The sequence below is a fragment of the Canis aureus genome, chromosome 10, assembly GCF_053574225.1.
Source record: "Canis aureus isolate CA01 chromosome 10, VMU_Caureus_v.1.0, whole genome shotgun sequence".
Taxonomy (NCBI): Eukaryota; Metazoa; Chordata; class Mammalia; order Carnivora; family Canidae; genus Canis; species Canis aureus.
In genome coordinates, this window is record NC_135620.1 from 64,767,261 (window position 1) to 64,792,825 (window position 25,565).

The following is a 25,565-nucleotide window of genomic DNA, read 5'->3' on the forward strand; positions in this document are numbered from 1 at the left end:
ACCAGGGTTAATATTTTGGCATTTCCTTCCAGTCCTTCCTCTTAAAGTTTCTGTTGCTTCCCTCTCTCCTTCAATGCACACACCAACTTATACAATTGGAATCATACTGTTTATACTCCTAGATCCTGCTTTTTCCACTTAACATACCACGAGCATTTTTCCATGTCATTAAATATGCTTTGAATATGTTCTTGGCCACATAAAATTCCATCCTATCAATGCACCTGTTTTCTTTTAAGCTAAGACACATGCCATGTTTTCCAGTCATGCTGGACTCTTAAAAGCCAAGGGGAAAAAAAAAAAACAGTTGATCCACCATGAGGCGCTTCTGAATTTATTCTCTTGTTTATAAGATGCCCCTACACTTCTGGACACGACATATAATAGATAGTTAATAAGCAGCCTAAGGAAGAGGCCAGTCAGCTTGTTTGCTTGACCATGCTGGTCACCCGCATCACCATTACGAACGCATGAAGGGTCAACAAGTGTCACAAGTGCTTTTTCCATTTTGTAACTGAAGCAAACAAAATTCACTCTTGTGTGCTCACCTCAAAAAAGGATCAGTACAATTTTAAAATTGAGTAACTTTGGAAATACGCTACAGGCTTACAAAAACACCAAAGATGTACTTAAATTCACTTTACGCGTAGGTTTTGTGACTGAGTCATTTCTAATTAACGCGTTTCAATCTGCAGGATCTACGGAGGACGGGTGAAGTTTTAAAATACTCTGCCAGAAAATCTGGTTCTGACCTCTTTAGGACTAGAACTAGTCTCTGCAAAACACACACACACACACACACACACAAACACAAAGCATAAATGAATCCTTTAATCCTCAGGAGGGCACTGTGGAACTACATTCTTAGGGTTCTCTGCTGTGGGAAGGTTCTTTTGTTCCTCAAATTGTTCTGAGTGCAAGGCTGGCCCCCTGAGAACGATTTTTATATTTTCGTTAATTTTTAAAGAGAAACCACAGGGATCTCTTAAAATATGAAACTGGAACTATGTATTTGATGACTACTTTTCTATTAAACTGAGCCGTTCCTACCTGGAGATTCACACTCAGGTAAGGAAATTGCTTTTGCGTACTTTTACGTACGTTTGGGGAAGAGCAACCTAAACCAGGTTCGGTTTACCTCTATGATCTCCAATATTCAGCTTCCAGCCTTACGTTAAGTTCGACAGTACTTACTGAACTTTCTGTGACATGCTTTTCCAGGGGGAAGAACAGAACAAAAACAATGTTCAGATAAAATATTATAGGTTTATTTAAAACTTAATTCTCACCTTGAGTATGCAAAATACAAACTCCACAAAATGTTCATTTTTTACTTTGTAGTTTACAAATATACAAAATAGAAGTTTGCTTAAATTTATATTACATATTTATTAAGGCAAGGAACTATATAGAAAAAAACATTTGTTCTGCTTAAGGCATACTTGGGAATAAACCATTGTACAAATTATTGCACATCTGAAACCACAGTGCATTAACAGACTGTCTGCATAAAAAATGTTAAAGAAGTAAACCAGGCGTATTTACCTGACTTAGGTCATAAATGTAGATCGGAAGACAAAAATAGATTTTCCTTGTCAAAGTATGCAGCAGTTTGAGAACTTTGGCTTCCTCATTTGGTACCTTTAGAACCAAGACTCACCAAGCACCATCGTTTAGGTTATTAAAACACATTTTCTGTACCTGAATTTCTTCCTCTTCGTCTAATATAATAATGGCTTTTAGAAGGCAAAGAAAATACAAGGTGATCTTTATGCTTATATTGCATCGAAACACAATTCAAGGGAATTCTGGTCTTCCCTCCCCCCATCTCATGGATCTAATTTATACCCTGATATCCACACCTTCCAGTCACCCCCCTTTGGTGTTTTGTAAGTCCAGGAATATTTCAAGTTGGATTTAGAATTGGAATGATAGAAGATCCAGTCACAGACCCCATCTGTTTCTTTGATTTGTCTTCTGGTTTCCTGTGTCTCCTGATTATCCACTCACAAGTTGGCTTGTTGGGAACTTGACCATGATTGTAGTGCTTTCTAGCTGGGTTCCTCCCCTCCCCAGGGTGGGAGGGAAGACAGTGTGAAAGGTAAAAACAAAAACAAAAAAAAAATACTGAATTCTCTTCTGGCAGTGTGGGTCACATCCACTGTTTGGGGATTTAAAAGTGCCTCTTCATGTGTAAGGCGAGGTGGTCCGACCTGGAGAAGGCCCTGTCGCACTTCTGGCACTGGAAGGGGCGGTGCCCGGTGTGTTTGCGGTAGTGCCTCGTCAGTTCGTCCGAGCGGGCGAATTTCCACCCACAGCCGTCCCAATCACAGTGGTAGGGTTTCTCACCTGGGAGAGGAAGAGAACGGCCCCCCCCGTTGAAGCCATTGTCGAGTAACGCACAATTGGCTAAAACTGGAGGCCAAATACCAAACCAACTCCCCAAGCATCCCACTCTGAAAGAAGCCAGCAATGTTTCTGGATCCCCTCAAGGCCCTATTAAATTTCAGATCATAAATAGGAATACTAAGCTTAAAGCATTCTTTTTGATTTTTTTTTTTTTTAGGGGAAGAGACCTACACTTCTATATTGCTAACATTTTCACTCTTTGGAGGCCAAGCGTCACAGGGGAGGGAATGAATTTGGGAGCTAACTTGTCTCTTCCACCCAAACCAAGAGATAGTCTCCTATATCCACCACAACTGGGTAGAAGCCACCAGCACCGACTTTTTTCTGCGAAAGCATTTCTGGTATTTTAATGAATCCTACACCTACATGACCTTATGTACCTACACTTAGGTGACATGGAAATTCTCCGCAGTAACCATCCTAAACCACAATCTTAGCAATCATAACCATTCAATTCTTGGAATTTAAATAGAACCTACTTATGAAAGCTTAGAAAAATAAAAGGAGTGCGAATCTGGGAACAACCAGCGAAGTCTGTTTTGAAAAATTAAAAACTGATAACAAGACCTAACGTACTTTTTGTACCACAGCACGGAATTTCTCTTTTTAAGATTTTATTTTTTAAGTATAATCTCTATGCCCAACTTGGGGCCGGAACCCACAACCTCGAGATCAAGAGTTGCACCCTCCACTGACTGAGCCAGCCAGGGGCCCGCGCAAAGTGTCATTTCTTGATAACAAGGGCAGTGGCTCGCTCAAACCAGGTATGAGAGGCCCAAATGCAGCCTGGAATCTCCCTGCCTTTCAAAAGCCTAACAGAACTGCGCACGTTCAAGCACCGATACCATCCATCAAGCAAAGGGCTCTTGGGCAAAAAAGGAGGCGCCAGTTTGCTTTGCTGTTCTGTTCTGTCCTGTGATCCAGGAGATGGAGGAGATAGGCTGCACCCCACATCCCAAGGGAGCCCCTGAGAAGTGCCCAGTTGGCCTGCACACTGACACCCCCCCCCCCGCGCCCCTTTGGCAGCTTCTGTTCTCCTACCTGTGTGGGTTCGCAGGTGTGCCTTGAGATGAGAACTCTTCGTGTAGGTTTTGCCGCAGCCCGCATAATCACAAGTGTGAGTGGCTGTCCTTTTCCGGGGCCATGACCTTCTCCCCCTCTTTGGTTTCGGCTCCTCCGGCATGCAGGAACCAGGAGGCATGAGCTCTAGGGGTGGAGAAGGTGGGGTGAGCATCGTCCCCTGAGCCCCCGGAGGGCCGGCTGACGCAGGGCTCCCCAGCCCCCGAGCTATACGGATCCCCAGGACTGACCTTGGTAATGGAGCGGTGGGACCTGTGGCTGCATCTGGTCTGGCAAAAAGGGCGGGTAGTTGGGCCCGGGGTGGGGGTGAAAGCCCGGGGGGAGTGGTAGGGCGGGGTGACAGTCCCTGCTGCTCAGCAGTTCCTCGGCACCCAGGGTCGGGGTAGTCCTGCTGGGGAGCTGCCGCCCCAGGGGGAAGTCGTGCGCTGGCGGCCGGTGGCCGTTGCTGAGAGGGGGTCCGGTGCCCAAGTGGGCCTCCAGGGGCCGGCCGACCGTGCACGACGAGACCGCCTCCTGCTTGATCTTGGGGCACATGCGCGGCGGGCCGCCGCTGTAGGGCGCCACGACCACCGGGTGGCTGCCATCCGGGCTGCCCTTGCTAACACTGATGACCGACGGGCTGCCGTACTCGCTGCCGGGGGCGCTCAGCGACGCCTTCAGCACGAACTTGCCCATCAGCCCGCCACCTGGCGGCTGCGGCTGCTGCGGCGGAATGTACACTGGGTCCAACTCGGGCCGAAGGAGCTCAGCCACGAAGCCGCCCGAGGGGCTCACGTCGTTGATGTCCGCCAGGTTGAAGGGGGCCGTGGGAGGGGGCACGGGCTCCCGGCTGTAGAGGAGGCCGCCGCCGCCGCCGCCGCCGCCGCCGCCGCCCGGCGCCACGCCCGGGTCCCCCCCGGCCCGGATCGGGTAGCTGAAGCTGCAGGTGGAGGGTGCACTGGCCGCACCGCTGCTCGACGGCGAGGACGACGACGAGGCCGACGCCGACGAGGACACGGTGGCGGCCACGGACTCCGGGTGGGACAGCGAGTTGGAGAGGATGAAGTCCAGGTCCAGGAGGTCGTTGAACTCCTCCGTCTCCCTCCGGGGTAGCAGAGCGGGGTTGCTGCCGCCACAGGCCGCGCCGACTCCGCCGCCTTCCAGGTCGGGGGCCACGGTCGCCGCCGCCAGGTCGTAGGGGCGGCCGGGGAGCACCGGGGGAAGTCGCTTCATGTGCGAGAGCTCCTCCCGCCAGCGCTGCGGGCACAGGACGGGAGAGGGGCCGTCGGTGCGAGGCCGGGCCGGCGGGGAGCGGCTGCGGGGGCCCGCGCTGCAGTCCCGGCCCGGCCCCGGGCCCCGCGGGGAGGCGGTGCGTCCGCCTGGAGGGTGTGGGCGTGTGTCCGCCCGACTGCGTGTGAGCCGGCGCCTCGGGCTCGGCAGCCCGGGTCCTCCCGGCCGGATCCCGGGGTCGCCGAGGGGCTCCGCCTGCGCCCCCGCCAGCAGCCCCCGCCAGCAGCCCCCGCCCACGCGCCAGGCTCGCTCGGGCCCGGGCGGCGTCCGCGGACGCATCCGCCTCCCGGCCGGTGGCCCCCGCGCCGGCCCTGCCGCCAGCGCTCGGAGACGTGTGCCGGCCCGGGGCGCGCCCCCGGCGGCTCCGCGGCGGCCGGACCACACGCACGTACGCGGGGCCGAGGGCGCGGAGGCCACCCCGGGAGCGCGGCGGGGCCCGGGCCCGTGCGGTGGCCGCTCCTTGCCCGCGCCGGGCGCCTCCCCGTGACCCCGGGGCTCCGCCCGTCCCCACCGCAGCCGCAGAAGCCCCCCGGACGCTCCTGCCCTTTCGGGGCTACACTCACGTTATTCGGGGCACCTGCTGGACGCAGGGTCTTCTCCCTTCCCGCCGGGCCGGACGCGAACGTGGAGAAGGACGGGAGCAGAGCGTCGCTGACAGCCATGTCAGACTCGCCAGGTGGCTGCCTGCGGGCCGGGGTGGGGCGCAGAGGCGGGGGTCAGGGGGCCGCGCTCCGACGCCGCCCAGGCGCGGCCCCCGGGTCCGCGGCCGTCGCCCCTCCCTGCGCCCCGCGCCGCACCTACCTCATTAATGTGGGGGCCCGGAAGGTCCTCGGGAGTCCGAAGCAGTGGGGGTACCCAAACCCCAAAGTCAACGAAGAGGAGAAGAAAAAAAAAAAAAAAAAAAAAGACGAAGCCAAAACCAAAAACCCCAAACTGCCCGAGATCCTCCTTTGGATTAAATATAAACGGGAGATGCCTTCTGCTTGCTTGCTTGCTTTTTTTTTAAAAGTTCCTCTGTACACAAAAGTTCTTAGAAAAGTTGTAAACTCGTAAAAGCAGACGATGAGCCGAGGCGCGTAAGTAGGTCCGTGGCCGAGCTGCGCTGCGCTCCCTCCGACTCAGCGGCGTCCTCCACCGCTGCTGTCGCTGTCGCGGTCGCGGTCGCGGTCGCGGGGGCCGCGGCGGTCGCCGTGGGCGCGGGGGCCGCGGCCGGGCTGGCGGGCGGGCGGCGCCGCCAGGTGAGACTGGCCGCGGTGGCGCGGGGCTGCGGACGGGGCGGCGGCGCGGCGCGCGGAGTCCGGGGGGCCGAGCGGGGCGCGCGCGGCCATGGGCGCTGGCCGCGGGCGGTGGGTGGGTGGGGGGCCGGAGGGGCGGGGAGGGGCGCTTGGCGGCTCCCGGGGCCGCCGCCGCCCGCCGCCGCCTCTGCTCCCCGCGCGCCCGCAGCCGCGCTCGCTCTCTCGGGCCGGGGAACTGCCGGCGGCCGCCGCGCGCTCCTTACTTAACTTCTCGGCTCCCGCCCTACCCCGCCTCCTCCCCGCGGTGCGCCGCGGCCCGCCGCCAGGCCCCGCCCCTCCCTTTCTTCTCCCCTCCCTCCGCGGCCCCCCCGCGCGTTGCCATGGCAGCTAAATAAACAAACTCGGCGCACGTGGGGGCGGGGGAGAGGGAGGGGCGCGGGCGGGGCCGGGCCGAGCCGTGACGCCAGCCCGGCAGCTGGCGGGCAGGAGCCGCGCTGACGCCGGCGGCGGCGGCGGCGGCGGCGGCGGCTGCCCGGGCGCGGGGCGCGGGGCGCGGGGCGCGGGGCGCGAGGCGCGGGGCGCGAGGCGCGGGGCGCGGGCTGCCGGGGAGCTGTGCGTCGCCGCGGCCCGCTCTGCGGGGCCGAAGCCCGTGGCCGAGGGGCCCGCCGGGGGCGGAGGGGTCGGTGCGGCCTCCGCGCCCCGCCCCCACCCCCGCTCCGGCCGCGCTCGCCGCGCAGTCTGCGCGCTGGAGAGAAGCGCGATTATCCGCGTGACTCACGCGGCCGTCCGTCCCTCCCCTGCGCGCGCAGCGGCCCTGCCGGGCCCCGGGCCTGGACCCGCGGGGCTCGCCGTGGCCGCCCGGCGCTGCGGCGGCAGTGGGAGCCGGAGGGAGGCCGCCCGGGGCGGGACGCGGGGTTGCGGGCGCGCGGGCTCCAGGCCGATGCGCCGCGGCGGACGCCTTCCAGCCCGCGGAGCTCAAGCGCTCTACGCCTCGCACCCTCTTTCCGCTCTACGGATGGGGACACTGAGTCATAAAGGGGGGTAGCGGCGAGATAAAGGTCTGCGGGGCGCGCGCTCCGTGGCGCGGGTCCGAGGGCCGAGCGCCCCCCCCCCCCCAGGGGCGCTTCGCTGGAGAGCGGCCACGTGCCAGGACGTGGAGCCGCGCGGCGGGACCCCGCTTCCCGAAAGGGGCCCGACGGGCTCGGGCGGCCGTTCCCGCCCGCCGGGAAGAGAAGAGGAAACGGGAGCCTTAGCTCACTCGGGCCTGCAGCCTTGCTTCCCCACCCCCACGCTCCCCTAAGTTCGTGATCAGTAATTTTCCAGTCGGGAAATGTTTTCGCCCTCGTCTCTGCAAGCAGTGCCTTTCTTTTCCTCCTCCTCCTCCTCCTCCTCCTTCATCTCCCAAACGTGAGCGTGGTGCTCGGTGTCGCCTCCCCAACGGAGGCCTGCGAGGTGCTGGGTTTGCACCGGAGGCTCGCGGAGCCGGGCCTCACCCGCCCTGCGCGGGGCCTCCTCACCGCGGGCCCAGGGCTGCCTCCTGCTTGAAGTCGTTGTCACCTGTTTGTTGGAGTGCCCCCGATTCTGCTACCTGTTAGGTTTCCCCAGAATATGTATTATCCCTGATTTTTCCGCTTCTTGCCGGCCACGGAAGCATTCTTGGAATGCATCTCATCCCGAGTGAATCCGCTGGGCCCTCTCTCTGCCAACGACAGGAATCCCTCTAGGTCCCGAGAGTTGGAGACTTGGATGCGTGTGAAGATGACTTGCATCCTTTGGCCAAGGCCTGCAGCTGGGGGTGGGGTGGGGGGTGGGGAATACTTTGGCAGGGAAAGGCCGACCCTCCCCTGGCCTGGAGGGTTCGACCTCACCCCATAGGAGCAGGCTAGTTACTCTAAAAACATTGCCCTTTTCAAGTGGAGGAAGCAAGAAAGGAAGACACCTGCTACCCCCCCCACACACACACACACTCCTTTCATTTGTGATGGCAAAAATTTCTTGGGATCTCAGAACTCGAGGATTGCATGGAAAACTTACACACTTTTCCATGGAGGCCTAGGTTCCTAAACCCCAGTGAACTTGGATGAGCCCTTGACTAGCAGCCATTACCCTGGGCATGTAAACATGGAAATCAGGACTTGGAGTTTCTAACTTAACTAGCCAGTGCATGAAGGGGTTTTTTTTCTGCTTTGCTCTGCTTTATCTAAAGCAGTAATAACCCTTCCCCTCTAACAAAAGTAACCACCACAATAAAAAAAAAAAAAAAAAAAATTACACAGATGAATTGGAAAGACACTATTATTATGTCACATAATCAAGACAAGGTTCTGAAATTCAATTAGAAAGATGTAGTTTCCAAAAAAAAAAAAGAAAGAAAAGAAAGATGTAGTTTCCAAACAGCCTTCAGGAGGAGTAAAGCCAGTGTCTCTTTGTGGAGGGCAACTATCTGGTTATTCCTCTGATTGCATCAAAAAGTGAAATCTCTATATTTGCCCTGGATTTCTAAAAGTGTAAGGAATTTCAAATTCACAGATCATCTCCTTTCAAGGCAGTGCCTGGTGTGACAACAGGGTTATGACCCTCCCTCTTTTCAGAACAGGTAGGTCCAGAAGAGTTAAATCCCTGCCCTGTATAATTTATAAACATGAGGCTGAGTAAACCTTTGATGACTAAATTGCACTCTAAAATAATAATAATAGAAGACACCCTTTAAAGAAGAATTACATACTTACTGGTGACTTTATTTCAGCAAACTGATATTACAAGTTTTGTGGTATGGATGTTAATTATTAATGTCCTTGTAGTTATAAAATAGATTTTTGTTTTTAAAGATTTTTTTTTTTTTTCCAACACAAACTACATCAGGTGGGAGAAGATGACAGAAGCCGTCAGTTACTGACCGGAGTGGAGACTTGGAGGAGTGTGATTGATTGAAAAGTCTCAACATGCTTCAAATGAAGGACTCTGCATCCAGGATGCACCAGATCTGGGCAAATAACAGCTCCCCAGGGAGCCTGGCTGCACCCTGGCCTGGGTTGTCTGCAGAACTGCCTCAAGATTCAGGAAAAGCTGGGGTGGTTTGTTTTTTTTAATGTTTTTTTGTTGTTGTTGTTTTATTTTGTTTTGTTTTTGTTTTGTTTTTCAGAAGGTGGCAAAGCTTTTCTCAGCCTCCACTTTTATTCCTTGGAAACTCCATCCTTTTTCACCTCGGTCATGTGTGAAAGGTTAAAAAAGTGGGCTTAAGCACTAAATTGCCTGGGTTTGTTTTCTGGCTCTGCTGATTTTAGGTGGCCAGGTTATTTGGCCTCACTTTGCTTGTTTCTTCTGTAAAATGGGGGGATAGTCACGGTACCTACTTCTTAAATTGATGAGATCATAAGTGAGATTATCAGGTAAAGTATTTAACGCAGCCCCTGATGCTCCTTGCATGATAGGATTACTGTCACCAGTGTTCTCCAGGGTACTATAAACTTCATAAGGAAGGGAGCTATTGGCTTGCCCACCGCCGCATCCCCCAGTCCTTATACAGTGCCTGCCTGGTACATAGGGATGCTCTGTGTTTGTTGAATGAATGAATACTGTACTTCAGCAGGAAGTTGGTCTTTCAGCCCTCCATTGGAGGCTCATGAATCCCCTTTTTTTGTCAAGAGCTTCAGTCCACCCACTCGTATCCTAATTTTTCCTAGGTTGTTTGATCACTTCCCCAGCCTCCCAAACTAGAAACCTAGATTCTCCTTAACTCCTCCCTCATTTTCTTTTTATTTTTTTTTTAAGATTTTGTTTATTTGATAGAGAGAAATTGGGGCTCCCTCCTAAGCAGGGAGCATGATGTGGGACTCGATCCCAGGACTCTGGGGTCATGACCTGAGCCGAAGGCAGATGCTTAGCCAACTGAGCCACTCAGGTACCCTCCTCCCTCATTTTCTTTGCCCTGGGCATTTAGGCATCCCCAGAGCTCAACCATTTCCATTCCTAAATGACTCCGCTACCTTTGACAAAATTGGGCTGCCTTGGTTCAAGCTCTCCTCGTTTGTGGCTTTTAATTCTTGCGGTGGCTTCCAAACTGTTGTCTTCCTCCTCCTGTTTCTCCACCACCTCCCCCAAAGTCCCACTGGAATTTCCCTGCTAGATCTAGTCCATTTTTATCACAAATCACTCCTTAGCCTCCTGTACCACACTCTTCCTACCATGGCCCTCGACAAACTTTGCAGAATCATCTCCAGGGACTGACCCCACCCTCCCTAAACTTTAACTGGATGTTCTCTCAAGTCTGAATACACGATGTGTTTTCTTCATTGGCTCTTTTTCTATCTGAAATGCCTTTTTTCCCCTTGGGGGCTCTCCTCATCCTCAAACTCCTGAGCCCCTTTTATTATCCCTTGGGCTACCAGTCCCCAACTGGGTTAGTCCTCTTCCCTCTGAGCTCCAGTAAAGCTGGGTGGTGACTCTGCTTTGCCATTTATTTACCCAGCGGATTCCATGATCTGGTTACTTGTTCGTGGCTCCTGTTCCACTGTGGCATCTTTAGGACAAATGCCCAGTGAGTATGCATTTTAGAAGGAAAGAAGCAAAGCTGCCCTGGTGAAATGATTCATCTGGAAGCCTTGTTCTTCCCTATCTTGTCAGTAAGGTTTTTCTCTGGTTCAGAGTTCACTGGCTTGGTTCTCTGTTTTCCAGACCCTTCCCTTCACCCGTTTCTTTTCTTTCTTTGAAAAGTGCTAGGAAGCAGACAGAAAATAAAGTCCCTCATAACTGCCCTCACAAAACAGACAAACAGTGAGAGAACAGCCCCGGCCAAGGCATTGTAATAAAACAAACTAGAAAACACAAACAAAAATAACCAAAAGCCAAACCAAAACCAAATGGAGAGAGAGTCAACTCTTTTCTGTAGCCAAATCCATTGCCTTTCAAAACCCAAACATTGGGTATTGAAGTTTTTAGAGCAGAAAATGAGTCACAGACATTTAAAAATCAATTCTCAGAAATTTAAAAATCTTTCTCAGGAACTTTTAGGTTTGATCACTTAAGTGACATTTTGAGCTCCCAAATTTTAAGTTCTACCTTCTTTAAGCTGTTTAAAAAGAAGTTCTAAACTTAATGGGATTATCTTAAAGCTGTTTGAACTGGCAACAGTTAGCTAAATTCAGGTTTTCAGAGTCTTTGTCTTATTCTGAGACGCTAAGAAGATACAAAAACCCCTCTCTTTAGGCTGTTTAAGTACAGCGTAGTATCTTTTAAAAGTAGGATACATGGTGGTAATATTTCTTTTAAAAGATTAGGGTCTGACGTTTACCAGCTTTGTCGAGCATGATTGTTTTTATAAGCACCAAAGAATCTTCTGATACTATATGCATCTGAAAATAAAAATAGCATCTAAGAGTAAAAGAACTAGCAAACAAGGCAAATCAGCAGAAAAAAACCCATGGCTAGAGTTTTCTTCTTGACTTGGTTCACCAAATTCCCCTGGCTCGTTAAACTCTTTCCTGGGGAGAATGAGCAGGGGAAAGAACTAAGACATGTTCTCAGATTCCATTTTCTTAATTTAAAAGCCTTAGTCCCTTAGAGTCTTAGAGTAGGACAGCCGTAGGAAAACATGGTTCCTTGGTTTGAGTCAGAATGGAGGTAAAAAAAAAAAAATTTGCATTATGGAAAGTCTAGGGATTTGGAGGTTCAAAAATGAATGCTTCACACCCTGAGAAATGCAAACAAGAAACAAACAATTCTGTATTTAATTTTCTTCTCCGTTTGTGGGCCGGACAAGAGGATAGGTTATTTTTGCCAATTTGACATTATGTACTTTGAGCCAAGGAAATGATTTTTAAAAAAATAATAATAACAATGCATTTGATTACCCTGTGCCTGCGGTTGACTCTTTTTCACAAACACTGTGTTTGTTAATCAATTTTAACGTACTGTCTGGTGTGGATAGTGCTAGCTAGGAGGATGGCCAGTGCCAGTGTTAAAAAAAGGGAAAAAAAAAAGGCCAAAATTAATTTCTGGCAGCACTAAATATCTCATTGTGGTCAATGCATTTTTCAAAGTTGATAACTCAAATCTAGACACACGCTCGTCTATCAAGGGATGACCAGAAGCTTTTTTGAAAGAGGAAACCCAAGAAGAGTTACCTAACCTTAGAGGAATTCCCAGCATTTTAATAGAGATTCAAGAAGGTAATCTATTCAGACTGCATTCAGTCTATGTTGTCAGTTAACTGATGAATTTTTCTGGTTGCTACATTTACCCAACAAAGCTCTCAGAGCCAAGTGTTTATGGGAAACACTGAACTGTTGAATTTCAATGTTCTCTGTTTCATTCAGCAAACTTGGTTTTCCATTCAAATAGCAACTCCTTTGGGCTTCTTAAAGGACTGGCCAAGGTCTTTGGGCTATCTGGATGCAGTTTACAGTGTCACCATCTGAGTTGAAGTCTCTGTGCCTTCTTGTTATAACTCAGTGAAAGGGGGTGTCTTGGCCGAATTCAAAGGGTTGTGGGAGAGGAAGGAAAGGGCTTGAACTGAAAGTAGTGAGTGTGGCTACTCTGGGGGAGATGGCTGGGGCTGCCACCCAGGCCCTCTTACTGCCTCCTACTAACTGCATGACCTTGAGTGAGTGATGTCACCCGGCTCCACTCCACTTTCCTGATCTGTGTCATGGGACTGTGAATATACCTGCCTCCCAAAGCTGAGGTTTTATTTGGTTATGAAAGGTACCATGAATGTTTGCTTCTCCCCTCTGGCAGTGAAACCTGACACAATTCTCCCCCTGATAAACTTGAAATGGGTTCTGCAGTCCCCAACACGGGGAAATGATACAGTGTCTGGATTTGAAAACCAAAAAGCCAGGGTGCCAGGCTGGCTCAGTCAGTGAAGCAAGAGATTCTTGACCTCAGGGGCCAGAGCTCAAGCCCCACCTTGGGCATAGAGATCACTTAAAAATAAGAAAGAAGACTAAAATACTTCTTCACGGAATCTTCTTCCCCCCCAAATGTCCCGGCATCCCTGCAGATGCAACCACTAAGGAACATCCTCAGCTGAAACTTCACAAAGATGCTGTTGTCAAGTGTGGCCCTGTATCAGTTTGTAATGGTGCACATCATGACTCGCAAAGGGCTTTTTGGGCTATGTCAAATCTAGAAAGACAGTGACAGTTGACCTTTCATATGCCAGGCAAGAGCTAGATTGGGCAGAGGGGGGTTTCAAGGTCAAGTTCATAATTGAAGAATTACGTACCAGCTGATAATGTTGGCAAAATTCTAACACCGTCTTTCCTGGAAGAAAACTAGAAGGATCTGCTATGTTCTCCCTTCAGGATTCAGAGCTAAGTAGTGACTTTCAAATTAATAATTAACTTCACAACGATGAGACACTGTAGCCAGTACTAGGCTGAGGCCTATATATGCAGTAAGTCCTGTCCCCTTCACAGCACCCCTGTGAGGTTGGTTGATGCCCTTGGTACTCTAGTATGTAGGCTTCAAGCGGCGAGGACTCAGCCTGACTTACTCTATTTTCAGAATACGGTACAGTTATAAGACACATCATAGGTGTTCAGTACAAATGTGTTTAGTAACTGTACCTCATTTTGCAATTTTAGAAGTGGAGCGTAGAATGGTTAAGTGACTAGTCCAGGGTTATGCAGCAAGCTAAGTGAGACAGCGTTCTTAGAGCCCACGCAGGGAAGGAGGCCTGTGGCATCACTACTCTGTACGTAGCCTGCCCCTTAGTCATCTTTGTTCCTGTCCTCAGCTGTGTGGGGCTTCCCTGAATCCAGAGTTCTTACATCAAGTTCTCTGGAGAGTAAACGTCTAATCTTCTGCCCAGCTTGGAGTGAGAAAGCAGTTACCCAGCTGCATGGGGCTAGGGAGAAATCTTAGGGCCCGACTGCTTGGATAGATGGAAGGATGGATAGGTGGATGGGTGGATGAGTGGATTTCCCAATTGCTGCTAACATAGGCTTTCAAGCAATAATTTTTTTTTTTTTTTCCCAAACAGTAATTCTGTTTTCACTCCCATATGCACTTAACTTTCCGAGTAACTTGGTGTCTCCGCTTCTTGGGCCTTCCAAGGGTCCTGTACCTTGAAATCAGTCTGCTTTGTTTTCCACTTTCTGTGATCTAAATTTGTGGCCATTTGTCCACTTGCCTTCCAGTTCCCACCCTCTGTCCTGGTTGGTTTTGCTTTTTCGATTATTTTACTGTATTTTAAATGGGGTCTTGGAAGGAGCATCAGAAAACATGTTTAGTACACCATGCTCAAACAAAAATCCCTTACTCCTTTTATTATTTTACTTTTTTTTGTTGTTGTTGTTTAACGGTAACTCTAGGCCCTATGTGGAGCTTGAACTCACAACCTCAAGATCAGGAGTTGCAGGCTCCACTGATTGACACAGCCAGATACCTCTTATTATTTTATTTTTTAAAGTTAGATTTATTTTTCTGATTTCAAAAATTAATGTTTGCTATTAAAAAAAAATCTATGTGTATGTGTGTGTGTGTGTATTTAAAGGTTTTATTTATTTATTTATTTGAGTGAGAGAAAGAATGGCAGGCAGGAGCAGGAGAAGGAGGAGCAGGCTCTCGCCCTGCCAGCAGGGATCCTGATGCAGGGCCCGATCCCAGGACCTTGGGATCATGACCTGAACCAAAGGCTGATGCAAAACCGACTGAGTCACCCAGGCGCCCCTAAATGTGTTTCAAGTAAAAAAAAAAAAAAAAAAAAATCCGCATCCTACCAATCCAGCTATGACTGTGATTAACAGTTTGGTGTATAAATTTTCAGAATTGTTATACATATATAAAGACAAAAATTTATTTTTCAATAAATTATGGGTTATCACTTGCACACAGCTTTGTAAATTCGCTTTTATTTTCACTTAATAGTATTACCATAGATATCCGTGTTAATATATAAACATACTTTATACTTTTAAACACTCATACTTTTCCTAATATTGGTATCAATCCATCCCTTGTGACGGACATTTAGATTGTTTCCACTTTTTCACTATTACAAAATTCCTATGTGCACCTTTAGACATACTCACTCATTTCCTTAGGCTCAACTTATGGAAATTGTTTCATTAGGTTAACATCATCAGATATTATCAAGCTGTTCCTCAAAAAATGTACATTCCCATCAGCAGTTTATATTCCCATCTGCAAAGCATCAAGGTACTGTTTTCCTCACATGCTGAGTAGCACTGAGCGTTATGATCTCATTCCTTCCCTACTCCTTTTAAACGCTGGTATTGACGTATATCAGCTTTGGGGCTCGTCAGCCTCTTTTGGCAGTTGGCTTGGGCTTCCTTCGCACTCCGAGAGCGTAGAAACTGTACAGTGTTAGAGCGTCATCGTCGTCGGCTTCCACTTTGCACCCACAGAAACAGAAGCCTAGGGAGTGGAGGTGACTAGTCCATGCCACATGCCTGCAGAGCTGCAACCACCGAACGCTTGTCCTGACTCCTGGCCAAGTACAAGTGTTCCCTGCATCAAGCTGCTCCGACACGGGAACCCCACGAGCTGCCCTTCCTGGAGCCCCTTCCCTTCTGAAGCTGGGAGCATGCACCTCAGGAAGAAGGATGAGAAATAGCATTTTCAGGGCACCTTTTTAAAAAATTTTATTTAAATTCAACTTGCTAACATATAGTATAACACCCAGTGCTCATCCCATCAAGTGTCTCAGGGCACCTTCTAAGGGCTTCAACCTGCCCCCGGTACTTTGCGTGTGTTATGCCGGCAATAATCCGAGATAGGAATTATTAACTCCGTTACAAGGAGGAATTGGGAAGAACTGGAGATTCAGCTAATCAAATTAGTAATCTGCACCCAGTCCCAGGGGATTTGACTCTGGGGACCAGATGAGATTTGTTAACAGTGAACACTGTGGCAGCATGGGAGTTGGATTTAAAGGGAGGAAGAATGGTATCAGCAGGCCCAGGCGGCCCTGTGTGGGGAAGGGGGGTGCCTCCTGGGAAGCCTGAGGACCCTCTGATACCTCCTCCCCGCAGCAAACGCTGAATTCAGGCTAAGAGTGAAAACTGGCAGCTTCAGCTGCGACTTTCAAGGCGGCATCTCACTGTTTTGGGATCTTGTGTTGCTCAGGCCTGAGCATAAGTCCAGCACAATGCTTGCTGGCTTAGCCCCTGTTCTGGAAGGAGTGAACAGTCCAGCATGGCCAGTGTGTAAATGTCAAGTAAACACCAAATTCAAGTGCAATCTAACTATTGTGCTGGGACTGTTTGCTTTAGATATAATAGTCAGCAGGAAGGGAGAAGGGGAGAGAGGGAGGAAAATATATGTCATTTCATAAGGCAAATCATGAACGTGGGAGCCCTCCCTGGGCCGGCTGGAATGTCACCGAGACCAACGTCAAATAAATAAAGAGCCTGCACTCCATGTTGCAAAAATAAGCATGTCCATTTGCTTGAAAAAAAAAAAAAAAACGTTCAGATGAGGGCACATTTTCCAGTCAATCACACTGCAGCAAAGTCATCCTGTTGAATTTGTGACTCACAGGCTCTCTGTGTCAATAGACAGAGCGTAAGCCCATCTTTATGACTTCACTGGGAGATGAAGCAGAAGTCGGGATGAGGCAGGGCCGGCTTTCAAGCAGGGCTCGAAGTTCTGACAATAAATAGCAAAGGAAAGTCTGACCACTCAGGGGCTGGGCAATTGCATTTGTTGTTCCCTTTTCTTTATTTCTCCCTTGTCTCCTAGAAAAGAACCAATTCAAAATTTTACTGACTTCATCCCTCCCTTCCTTGCCTCCACAGGGACGGAGGGCTACGGTTGACAGAGCCTTTCCTGCACTTGGTGTTCTGCACACAGTGCTAGCCCCTCTGCCCGCGTAGCAATTCTGTAGAGGAGTTGGCATTTGTGTGATTTTATGGGTGTGGGTACTGAGGCCAGTAGGGTTGGGCACCTTTGCAAGCTCCTGGCCATGGGTTCAACTACAGCTCTTTTCTGGCTTGGATTTCAGGTCCTGCGCACTTTTTTTTTTTTTTTTAAGACAACCTCCCATTTTGCTGTTTTACCGTAAGCTAGACAGTAGCCTTGGCACTGGGGCGCCACAGATAAATAAAAAGTGGTTCCTGCCCTCAAAGAACTCAGGGGACCAGCCAAAATACTCTTTCTGGTATTCAAGATCGCTGGGACATGATCAGTTCAGGTTGCCTGAAACCAGTAGATATTTAGGGAAAGGTAGTACCAAGAGACTCACGGCTCGTATTCCAAGTTGGCACCATTTGCAGATGCCTCTAGAATGCCTGCGGGATAGGAAAACCATGGAGAGATAATAGACCATAGGTGAGCTAACCCAGTGCGCTTATAACAGCTGACCCGAAAGCAAGGCCGCAGCCAGTCAGCTCTGCTGTTTGGCCTACCGGCTGAGGCGGGCCAGAGGCCTGGTGTTCCGTCTTGTGTAGCCAGGGAGCAGGGTACGTAGGGACGGGAGCCCAGGCCACGCAGCCGGAAGGCTTGACCTCTGGCCTGGGTTCGGCTGCCACACATGTGAGCCTGGGGCAGCCGTTCACTCAGTCTGCACCTTGGCCTCTTCCACCATAACCCGAAGGCCAGAAGGAGCAAGTCCCCCGTAGCCCAGAAGCATCGAGATTAACCTGCATGGTTGGATCTGCTCTTGACTTTGGATGGCCTCGGCCTTACATATTTGCAGTGCTGAGAAATGAAAAAAGCAAGGAACCTGCTAGTTCTCAAGACTGAAACATTTCATCTTCACTCTCCCGGCAGCTCTGCTGCAAAGTAACTTTGATCCTTTAAAACATCTGTTGTCTGGCCAGACCAAAGCAGTTCTTAGAGCGGCTTTGCCTTCATTTTCACATAACACCGATTGTTTTTTTTCTTCTCTTTTCTTTCTGGGGGGCCCAGTGTTCGCCCAGCTACGCGCAGTTTTCAGTGTGTAGAATGGATTCCCTGGTTGCCTTCGTCCTCCTAAAGTTCCAGCCCTTAACGTTTTTCTTCCTGATGGCTGGGAAAATTCTTGAAAGCACACGGTCAATACTCTTTTGCTGGAATATACTTTTAAAAACTTTATTTTGGCTCCGTGTTGTTTGTCAAGCCCTCATAGAGCCCTGTGAGGAGACTACTCCGTTTACCATTTTGAATTTCTCCCCTTCTAGCTGGCAAGCATCATGTTTCCGCTGTAATCTGCCTGAAAAACAAACAGGAGAGTTTACATTGGTCTCTGTGTCAACCATCTGTCTACTCAATGATCTCTACAACAATGTAAGTGCTAGAAGTCCAATTGTGAGTGTGTGTGTGTGTGTGTGTGTGTGTGTGCAGGGAGAAAAATTCATTCACTCCTTCATACAGCTGATATTTAGGGACTGCCAGCTATGTGTCTGGCTCAGTGCTGGCCACTGGGAACTTTCATGGTGAACAAGATAGACGTGGCCCTACTCAGAGCGAGCTTACAGTATTGTCAGGAGAAATACATTAATTAAATGATCACAAAGGTAATAGCAAATTGTAGAAACTGCTGGGACGGAGGATGCACAGTGTAGCAAAGCTTATAAGAGGGGCAGCTGGTCTGGTTGGGGTGACTAAGGAGGGTAGATGAAAGTCATATTCTCTTTGTGAACTCTGATCCCTGATGAATGATTAAGACCCAGTATTTGTGCCTTACATTTCTGTAACTAGCATGGCCTCAATGGTATTCTTAAGAGTATTTCATTTTTTAAGTTATTTAATGCCTCAGGCTAGGGACTTAAGGCCCAGAGATGAACAGGACATCGCCCAAGAGACACACCCCTGAAAGAAATTGTAGTGCAAGGTGGGAAGTGTCATAATAGCAAGTGGGATGCAAAAGGTTGCCTGGGAGCCCAGAAGAGAGAGGGATTGATTCTGTTTGAGATGTACCTGGCAGGGAGGATGCCCAACTCCTCAGAGTGGGGTTCAGGCAAAACAAAACATGGTGGTAGGACAGTTCAGAGTGTAGGTGGAATGTGTGAGATCCAGGGGCACCAAAGTAGAGTGTATAGGTGGGATTGGTGATCTCTGGAAAAGTCATTTGGGGGAGAAAATTGAGGGGCCCAGTGTCGTGATTTCCCTTAAATCAAATGGTTATTCAAAATGCACATGTTAATGTTGTCCTTTACATGCTTTCAGTGATCCTAGAACAATGTTAAATGTTTTGTCATAGATTTATCTTACCAGTCATGATATGATTAATATTTTCTTTAAACCCACTCATTTTTAAAACTTTCAAACATATTTCATGATACGTGTAATATCACAATTTGGATGTACTAGCTCAGTGTTTTATACCATATAATACAATAAATGCACAACGGTGAAAATAATCAGTGTTTCTCTGGGTGCCATTTAAAGTCTTCTTGAGTCCTGTGAGTGGTACTTATACTCTATTTTTATAAAAGCCATTCTGCTATAACTCTAGGGCAATTTAGAATGTTAAAAACTGAAGCTGACCTGTTTCTTCCATCACTTGTGTTACATTCAGCAACTGAGCAGAATCTTTTCTGTCTATCTAAACTGGTTTCTGTGACTAGCAGTTCAAGGCCATTTCGTTCGTCTGCTTTTGGGCTTGGATTCTCTCTCTTTTAAAATTTCATTTTCTCCCATTTATCTGGTTCTGAAGAGCACGCTCTGTCCATCCAATGACAGTCTACCCACATACCTCCGCTTGCGCTCCCCTGAGATGAAGCTTTTGGTGGTCAGTTGTTGCCTGTTTGAAATATAGAATGTATTTTTTGAAAACTCATAAGTGAAAAAAAAAAAAAAGAAGAAGGAAGGAAGGAAAAAGTAAAATACTCTTAAGTAGGGAATTAGCCCTAATCAAGCATCTACTCTTTGAATCAATCCTCCGGACAATCCTGAAACAGTAATAGTCAGTAGTAGTTAAAGCTTCATTTTACAGATGGGGAAGCTGGGGTTGAGATGGATCTGAGTAACAGCTGGCCTCAGGGCTATGCGGCCAGCTGGAGCCAGGCTTTGTATTCAGGACTGTCTAGAGATCCAGAGCCTGGGGGCTCTCTCTTTGGCTTCTAAATTCACTTGGATGAACTTTGTCCCTCATCCACTTAACAGACATTTGGTAAAGTCGGTTCTGTACAGAATGCCCTGCTCTATGAAGGCAGATTCAGAGAATATGAGTGACGTAGGCTGTGTTCCTGGTGTGTGTGTGTGGGGGGGATGGGTGTCAGAATTGAGACCATTATGATTTTAATGATCAAGTTTAATTAGTTTTTAAGTTTAAAAAATGAAGTTTGGCAGCACCCGGGCAGCTCAAGTCAGTTAAGTGTCTGTCTTGGGCTTAGGTCATGATCTCAGGGTCCTGGGATCAAGCCCTATGTTGGGGATCCTATGTTGGCTCAGTGGAGAATCTGCTTCTCCCTCTCCCTCTACTTCTGCCCCCTACTCATGCTCGCGTGCTCTTTCTCTCTCTCTCTCAAATAAATAAATAAAATCTTAAGGAAAATTAAGTTTGTATCAACTAAAACATGCACATGGTAAAAGATTCAAATTGTCGATGAAAAAAATCTAAGACTGAAAGCAAAAACTTTCCCCATTGCTCCTAAATAGCAAATCTGTTCCATAGATGAAACCATCTTGATAGCTTCTAGAGTGTTTACTTTTTACTTTTCCCCCCGCACTGGAAACCATCTCGAATAGCTTCTTTTTTTGTTTGTTTGGTTTTGTTTTAAAGATTTTATTTATTTATTCATGAGAGATACAGAGAGAGAGGCAGAGACACAGGCAGAGAGAAAAGCAGAGAGAGAGAGAAGCAGGCTCCATGCAGGGAGCCCGACGCAGGACTTGATCCTGGGTCTCCAGGATCTGGGCCAAAGGCAGGTGCCAAACCACTGAGCACCCATGTGTCCCTCGGATAGCTTCTTATTGTGTTTACTTTTTCCTTTTCCCCGGCACTGTGCAAAACTTTGAAGTAACTCACAGTGATTGATATGCTTTCTTTTCCTTTATATAGAAATAGAAAACCAAGTCCGTGAAAAAAGAAGAAGGAAGCTAGCACGCAGTGCAGTTGCTATGACTGAACATCAGATCTGCTTCTAAGCTTCCTGGTAGCCAAGGCAAAAAGGGAACAAGCTGAGTTCCATAGCCTTTCTTATCACAGAGGAAGAAACCTGTTGTTATTTCAGGTCTACAAGTCCCAAGTTCACTTCTCACCTGGAGCCCACATAGGGACGATGTTAGACCACAAAACTTTTGGCAACTGCTTTAATCACAAATGCCAATTTTTGCCTTCCATTTCTTGCGAAGCCTTTTAATTAAGGTCAAGGGCTTCACACGGAAGCAGACATCGGGGAGGGCTTTGGGGAGGGCTTTGTCTGACCTGGTTTAACAATAGACTTACGCAAAGCAGGATGAACAAAGGGCTTGGTTAGGGCTACAAGTACAGCAGGAGCTCAGAGGACCTTGCGGATTATTTTGCAAGTTAGGCAAGGGAGAGAGTCTTCAGAGGCATCAGAAGGCAGGGAAGGAGGTGAAAAAGAAGGGCATTCCAGTTTAGGGAGCAGGCGCAGAGACACAAAGAAATGAAAACTCTTGGCCTGTTTGGAGAATATCAAACTGTTGTGGGGTTGAGAGAAAGAGATTCTAATGAGACTTCCATGAAAGAGGCTGGATTTGCTGCTTGGACATTCTCTAGCTCTTCTGAGACAACTTTTTGTTGAGTTAAGCGAAAACGAATAAGAATCAGATGGACCACATTTCTCTTGAATGCACACGGGTTTAAAAACGAAGGGGAAAAAGAACTTGACAAAATGTGTCTTGGCCTTTGCCAAACCCAAAGTATTTGAAAAATCACACAAGACACATCTCGAACCCAAACACATGCCTCGATTCTCCCACTCTTAATTGCAGCTGCAGCCGCTTAATAAAATGAATTGTGTACCAGAAAATGGGGTCTGAATGGAGGAGGCTCGTAAAAGAGAGGGAGTGAGGCAGGGCGGTTAGCTGGTTTACCCTCCAGGGTGTCTAGGGCTCATGCCCTTGTAGAGGAAGACAGGGGGCCAACAGACCCATGCTGGCCGAGCTATTGATGCAGCTCCTACATAGAACAATTAAAACCCCATACTATTTAACTCGATTGTATCATGTGTAGAAAGAATTCAGCATCTCTTGTTCCTCTCCCTCACTGGCCTCGGTTGTACGTTTTGGGGCATAGAAAATGAAAAGAAAAGAAATATGGTTTGCATCAGTCTCTATTCACTTGAGTGGAGACCAAATGAGAGACGGTGGAAATAGAAGAATAAGATCGCTAACATACTATTTGTTATGATTCTAAATTCTTGGCTTGAGGATCATGGACATTTGAAAAATGGAAGGAATCCGAGGCTCACAGAAGTTAACCGATTTTGTCCCTGATCTGCAGTTGGTCACTTGTAGAGTTCAGACTCACAGCCGGGCCTCTCACTCCTGTCCTTCCCTAGCAAGCACATTTTTGTCAGCCTCAGGAACGGAGAATAAGAGTGGATTCTCTCACATGTTCCTCCCTCCCTTCCTGCTTCCTTCCTTCCTTCTTTCCTTCTTCCCTTCCGTCACTCCCTCCCTCCTTCCTTCCAAAACAGACATTTGCTGGATGCTCAATATTCAGACTCAGTCTGGAGAGACTGCAGTGTAACTGCTATTATGGAGTTTAGAAATCAAAACATAAGCAGTCACTGAAATAGGACACAGTAAGGGGGTGTGTGTCAGGAGGCAGTGTGTCGGGGAAGTGGGTATAGGAGAACAGAGGAGGAAGGCTTCCTCTGGGAAGGGCCTTAAAGCCTTTAAAGAGAATCTGTTGGATGGACCCGAACAAGTGGGGATAGGCATGAGGACAATGACAGGTGTGGGTAGATGGGCAAGCAGTTGGGATTGGAGGGCACTCAGACTTAGTGAGGCCAGGGCTGGATCTGGGATGGGGGTGGTAGTGGTGTTGGCCATAGATGAGGGAGAAGAAGTGAGGAGGGGTCAGATCCCAAAGGGTCTTATGTTCCACGTGAAATAGGGTGGTTGGTCTTCATGGTGTGGTCAGACCCATGACTGCTCAAAGTCCATCCTCCAGACATGAGGGTTCATGGAGAGGAGTCTGCCTTGATTTTTATGGGTTGTGTGTCTGTGTGTGTGTGTTCATGCAGGCCCGTGAGTATTATTAAGGTCTTTTTTTTTTAAACAACTTTTTATTTTTTTTATTTTTATTTATTTATGATAGGCACACAGTGAGAGAGAGAGGCAGAGAGAGAAGCAGGCTCCAAGCACTGGGAGCCCGACGTGGGATTCGATCCCGGGTCTCCAGGATCGCGCCCTGGGCCAAAGGCAGGCGCTAAACCACTGCGCCACCCAGGGATCCCTATTAAGGTCTTTAATACCATCAGAACATCATGCTTTCTGTGCTGTATGCTTAGGATTCATGCACTTTTCTGTACACAGGCTCCACCTCATGAACAAAGGGGGAAAAATGATAATGCTGGGTGGAATCCTTATCACCTTTATAAACTACAAGTTGAGCTCATTAAAATAAAGATTGTGGTAAAGAAATTGGAATCTGTAGTATTACCTTTCTTGGCTCATGGCTTGGAGAGTGTGACCCAAAGCCAATCTTGGGAAGACCAGTGGGATGGTGAAGAAGACTTGCCCACCTGGACTTCCCAGAAATTCCTCATTCCTGATCTTGGTAACACTGTCATCTCTAGTCACCCAACCCGGAAACCTGGGAGTTCCCTTTGACTACACTCTCCCTTACTCCTCTTAAAGAATCTGCCATCCTACTAACCTTCCCTCTAAGGATGTCTTTAATATGTCACTTTTTCTCCAGTCCTAGATCCGCTGATCTAGTTTTGGCCCTTTTCTCTCTGTCTCTCACTCTTCCACCAAAATACTTCCTATTTTTTACTTATTTAATCAGTTTATATTGGGCTGTATCATCATTGCCTGTATTATTGCAATCACTCCCTAAATGACCTCAGTGACTCCACTCTAAATCCCCGGAACCCTTCTCACGCTGAGGCTGGAGTGATAATTTTAGTGTGAAAACAACTTGCTGCGGCCCGTCCTTCCCTCTCCCACAGAGCAGTGCTCGACTCTGACAAGACTGGCCATCACTCTATGCCTCCATGAGCTCCATGCCTTGCTGTTTCCAGCCTCAAACTTTATGTCGACCACAATGACAGCTTGTAGCTTCCAGGACAAGGTATGCTGCTTCTTGTTTGTTTGCTCACTTGTGTTGTTTTGGGGTTTTTGCTTTGTTTTGGTTGCTTGGTTTTGCTTTCTTTTGGTTTTTCTTCTGTGCCTTTGCTCCTAACATTCCCTGCACTGGGGAAGGCCCTTCCCACTCATCATCTATTTATTCGTTTTTTTAAAAGATTTTAATTATTTATTCATGAGAGACACAGAGAGAGGCAGAGACATAGAGAGGGAGAAGCAGGCTCCCTGCGGGGAGCCCGATGAGGGACTCGATCCCAGGACCCCAGGATCACAACCTGAGCTGAAGGCAGAGGCTCAACCACTGAGCCACTCAGATGCCTCTCACCCATCACTTATAGTCCCAACGCGACTCTCAGAAAAAAGAGTTCATTTTGAATCAGCTTTTCATCTTCAGCATCTGGCACAAGAACTGGCACGCTGCAAATGTTCGGTAAATATTTACCAGAGGAGAGGAGAGTACTCTTAACTCCTGAGCACAGTCCCAGATGCCCCTGCACTTTTTCAGTTACTTGTTCATTCATCTGCGTGATCACATTTAATCCTCGAGGTCCATAGACAGAATGCCATTCATATGATATTATATCGATATTGTAGCAGTTGGTAAATAATGCTGTCCTGAGGGCTCCTCACCACACTGCTCCATCTCCTGGAATCCCCTGGTCCTCCCTATGATCCAGCAACTGAAAGGTTAACTCAGGGCCTGTGGGCAGCCCCGTGCCCTAATGGTTGCTATATGATGGAGCACTGTCACCCCTGCCCAGAGGGAAGGTGTTCTAGGCCCCATTTTACCCAAGAAGCCCCTGCAGGCTCATGATGCCCCTGCCTGTGAATCCAGGGCTCTTCCCAGGACACAATTAAGCCTCCTTCTCCTGCCTCTTGTATGTGATGGCTGGTATCTGGGCTGGCTGAACTCCCTTGAGTTCTGGCAAGCTCCCCTGCGCACCGAGGAAGGCTCAGGACAGCCAAAGCGTGTGTTGCAAGTTCGAGATTGGCCAAAATGAATTTAGTTCAACTCATTCAAACAAAATTACCTTCACATGGAGACACAGTGGGTCATTTCTGGCCTGAACACACAATTATTTTCCGTAGGTTATAACTGTTTCCCTGTCTCTCACTACCCAAAAAACAGTCCTATTTCCAGCTCATGCTTCAACTGAGGAAGAGTAGGGCAGCCTGAGACAGAGCACAGAGCACCGTATTTGTTGCTGTTTCTGGATGTGGTGTCCAAAACTTACATTTACCTAAAAAATGTACTTTTTTTTTAAGATTTTATTTATTTATTCATGAGAGACACAGAGAGAGAGAGAGAGAGAGAGAGAGAGAGAGAGAAGCAGAGACATAGGCAGAGGGAGAAGCAGGCTCCATGCAGGGAGCCTGATGTGGGACTCGATCCCGGGTCTC

At 48.6% G+C, this 25,565-nt stretch overlaps 1 protein-coding gene and 1 long non-coding RNA gene across 2 annotated transcripts; both read right to left on the bottom strand.

Annotated features, from left to right (window-relative positions):
* Nucleotides 1-1,246: 1,246 nt before the first annotated feature.
* Nucleotides 1,247-5,955, bottom strand: KLF4 (KLF transcription factor 4). The gene is made up of 5 exons (XM_077912819.1): nt 5,560-5,955; nt 5,322-5,442; nt 3,720-4,725; nt 3,451-3,615; nt 1,247-2,349 (listed from the first exon to the last, which is right to left on the bottom strand). Exons 1-5 carry the CDS (start codon nt 5,562-5,564, stop codon nt 2,174-2,176), a joined length of 1,473 nt encoding a protein of 490 aa, XP_077768945.1. The 5' UTR covers nt 5,565-5,955; the 3' UTR covers nt 1,247-2,173.
* A 10,174-nt stretch (nt 5,956-16,129) lies between these two features.
* LOC144321783 (uncharacterized) lies at nt 16,130-18,745 on the bottom strand. The gene is made up of 3 exons (XR_013387299.1): nt 18,625-18,745; nt 17,366-18,150; nt 16,130-16,696 (listed from the first exon to the last, which is right to left on the bottom strand). It is a non-coding gene; the product is annotated as an uncharacterized LOC144321783 (long non-coding RNA).
* Between the last annotated feature and the right edge of the window lie 6,820 nt (nt 18,746-25,565).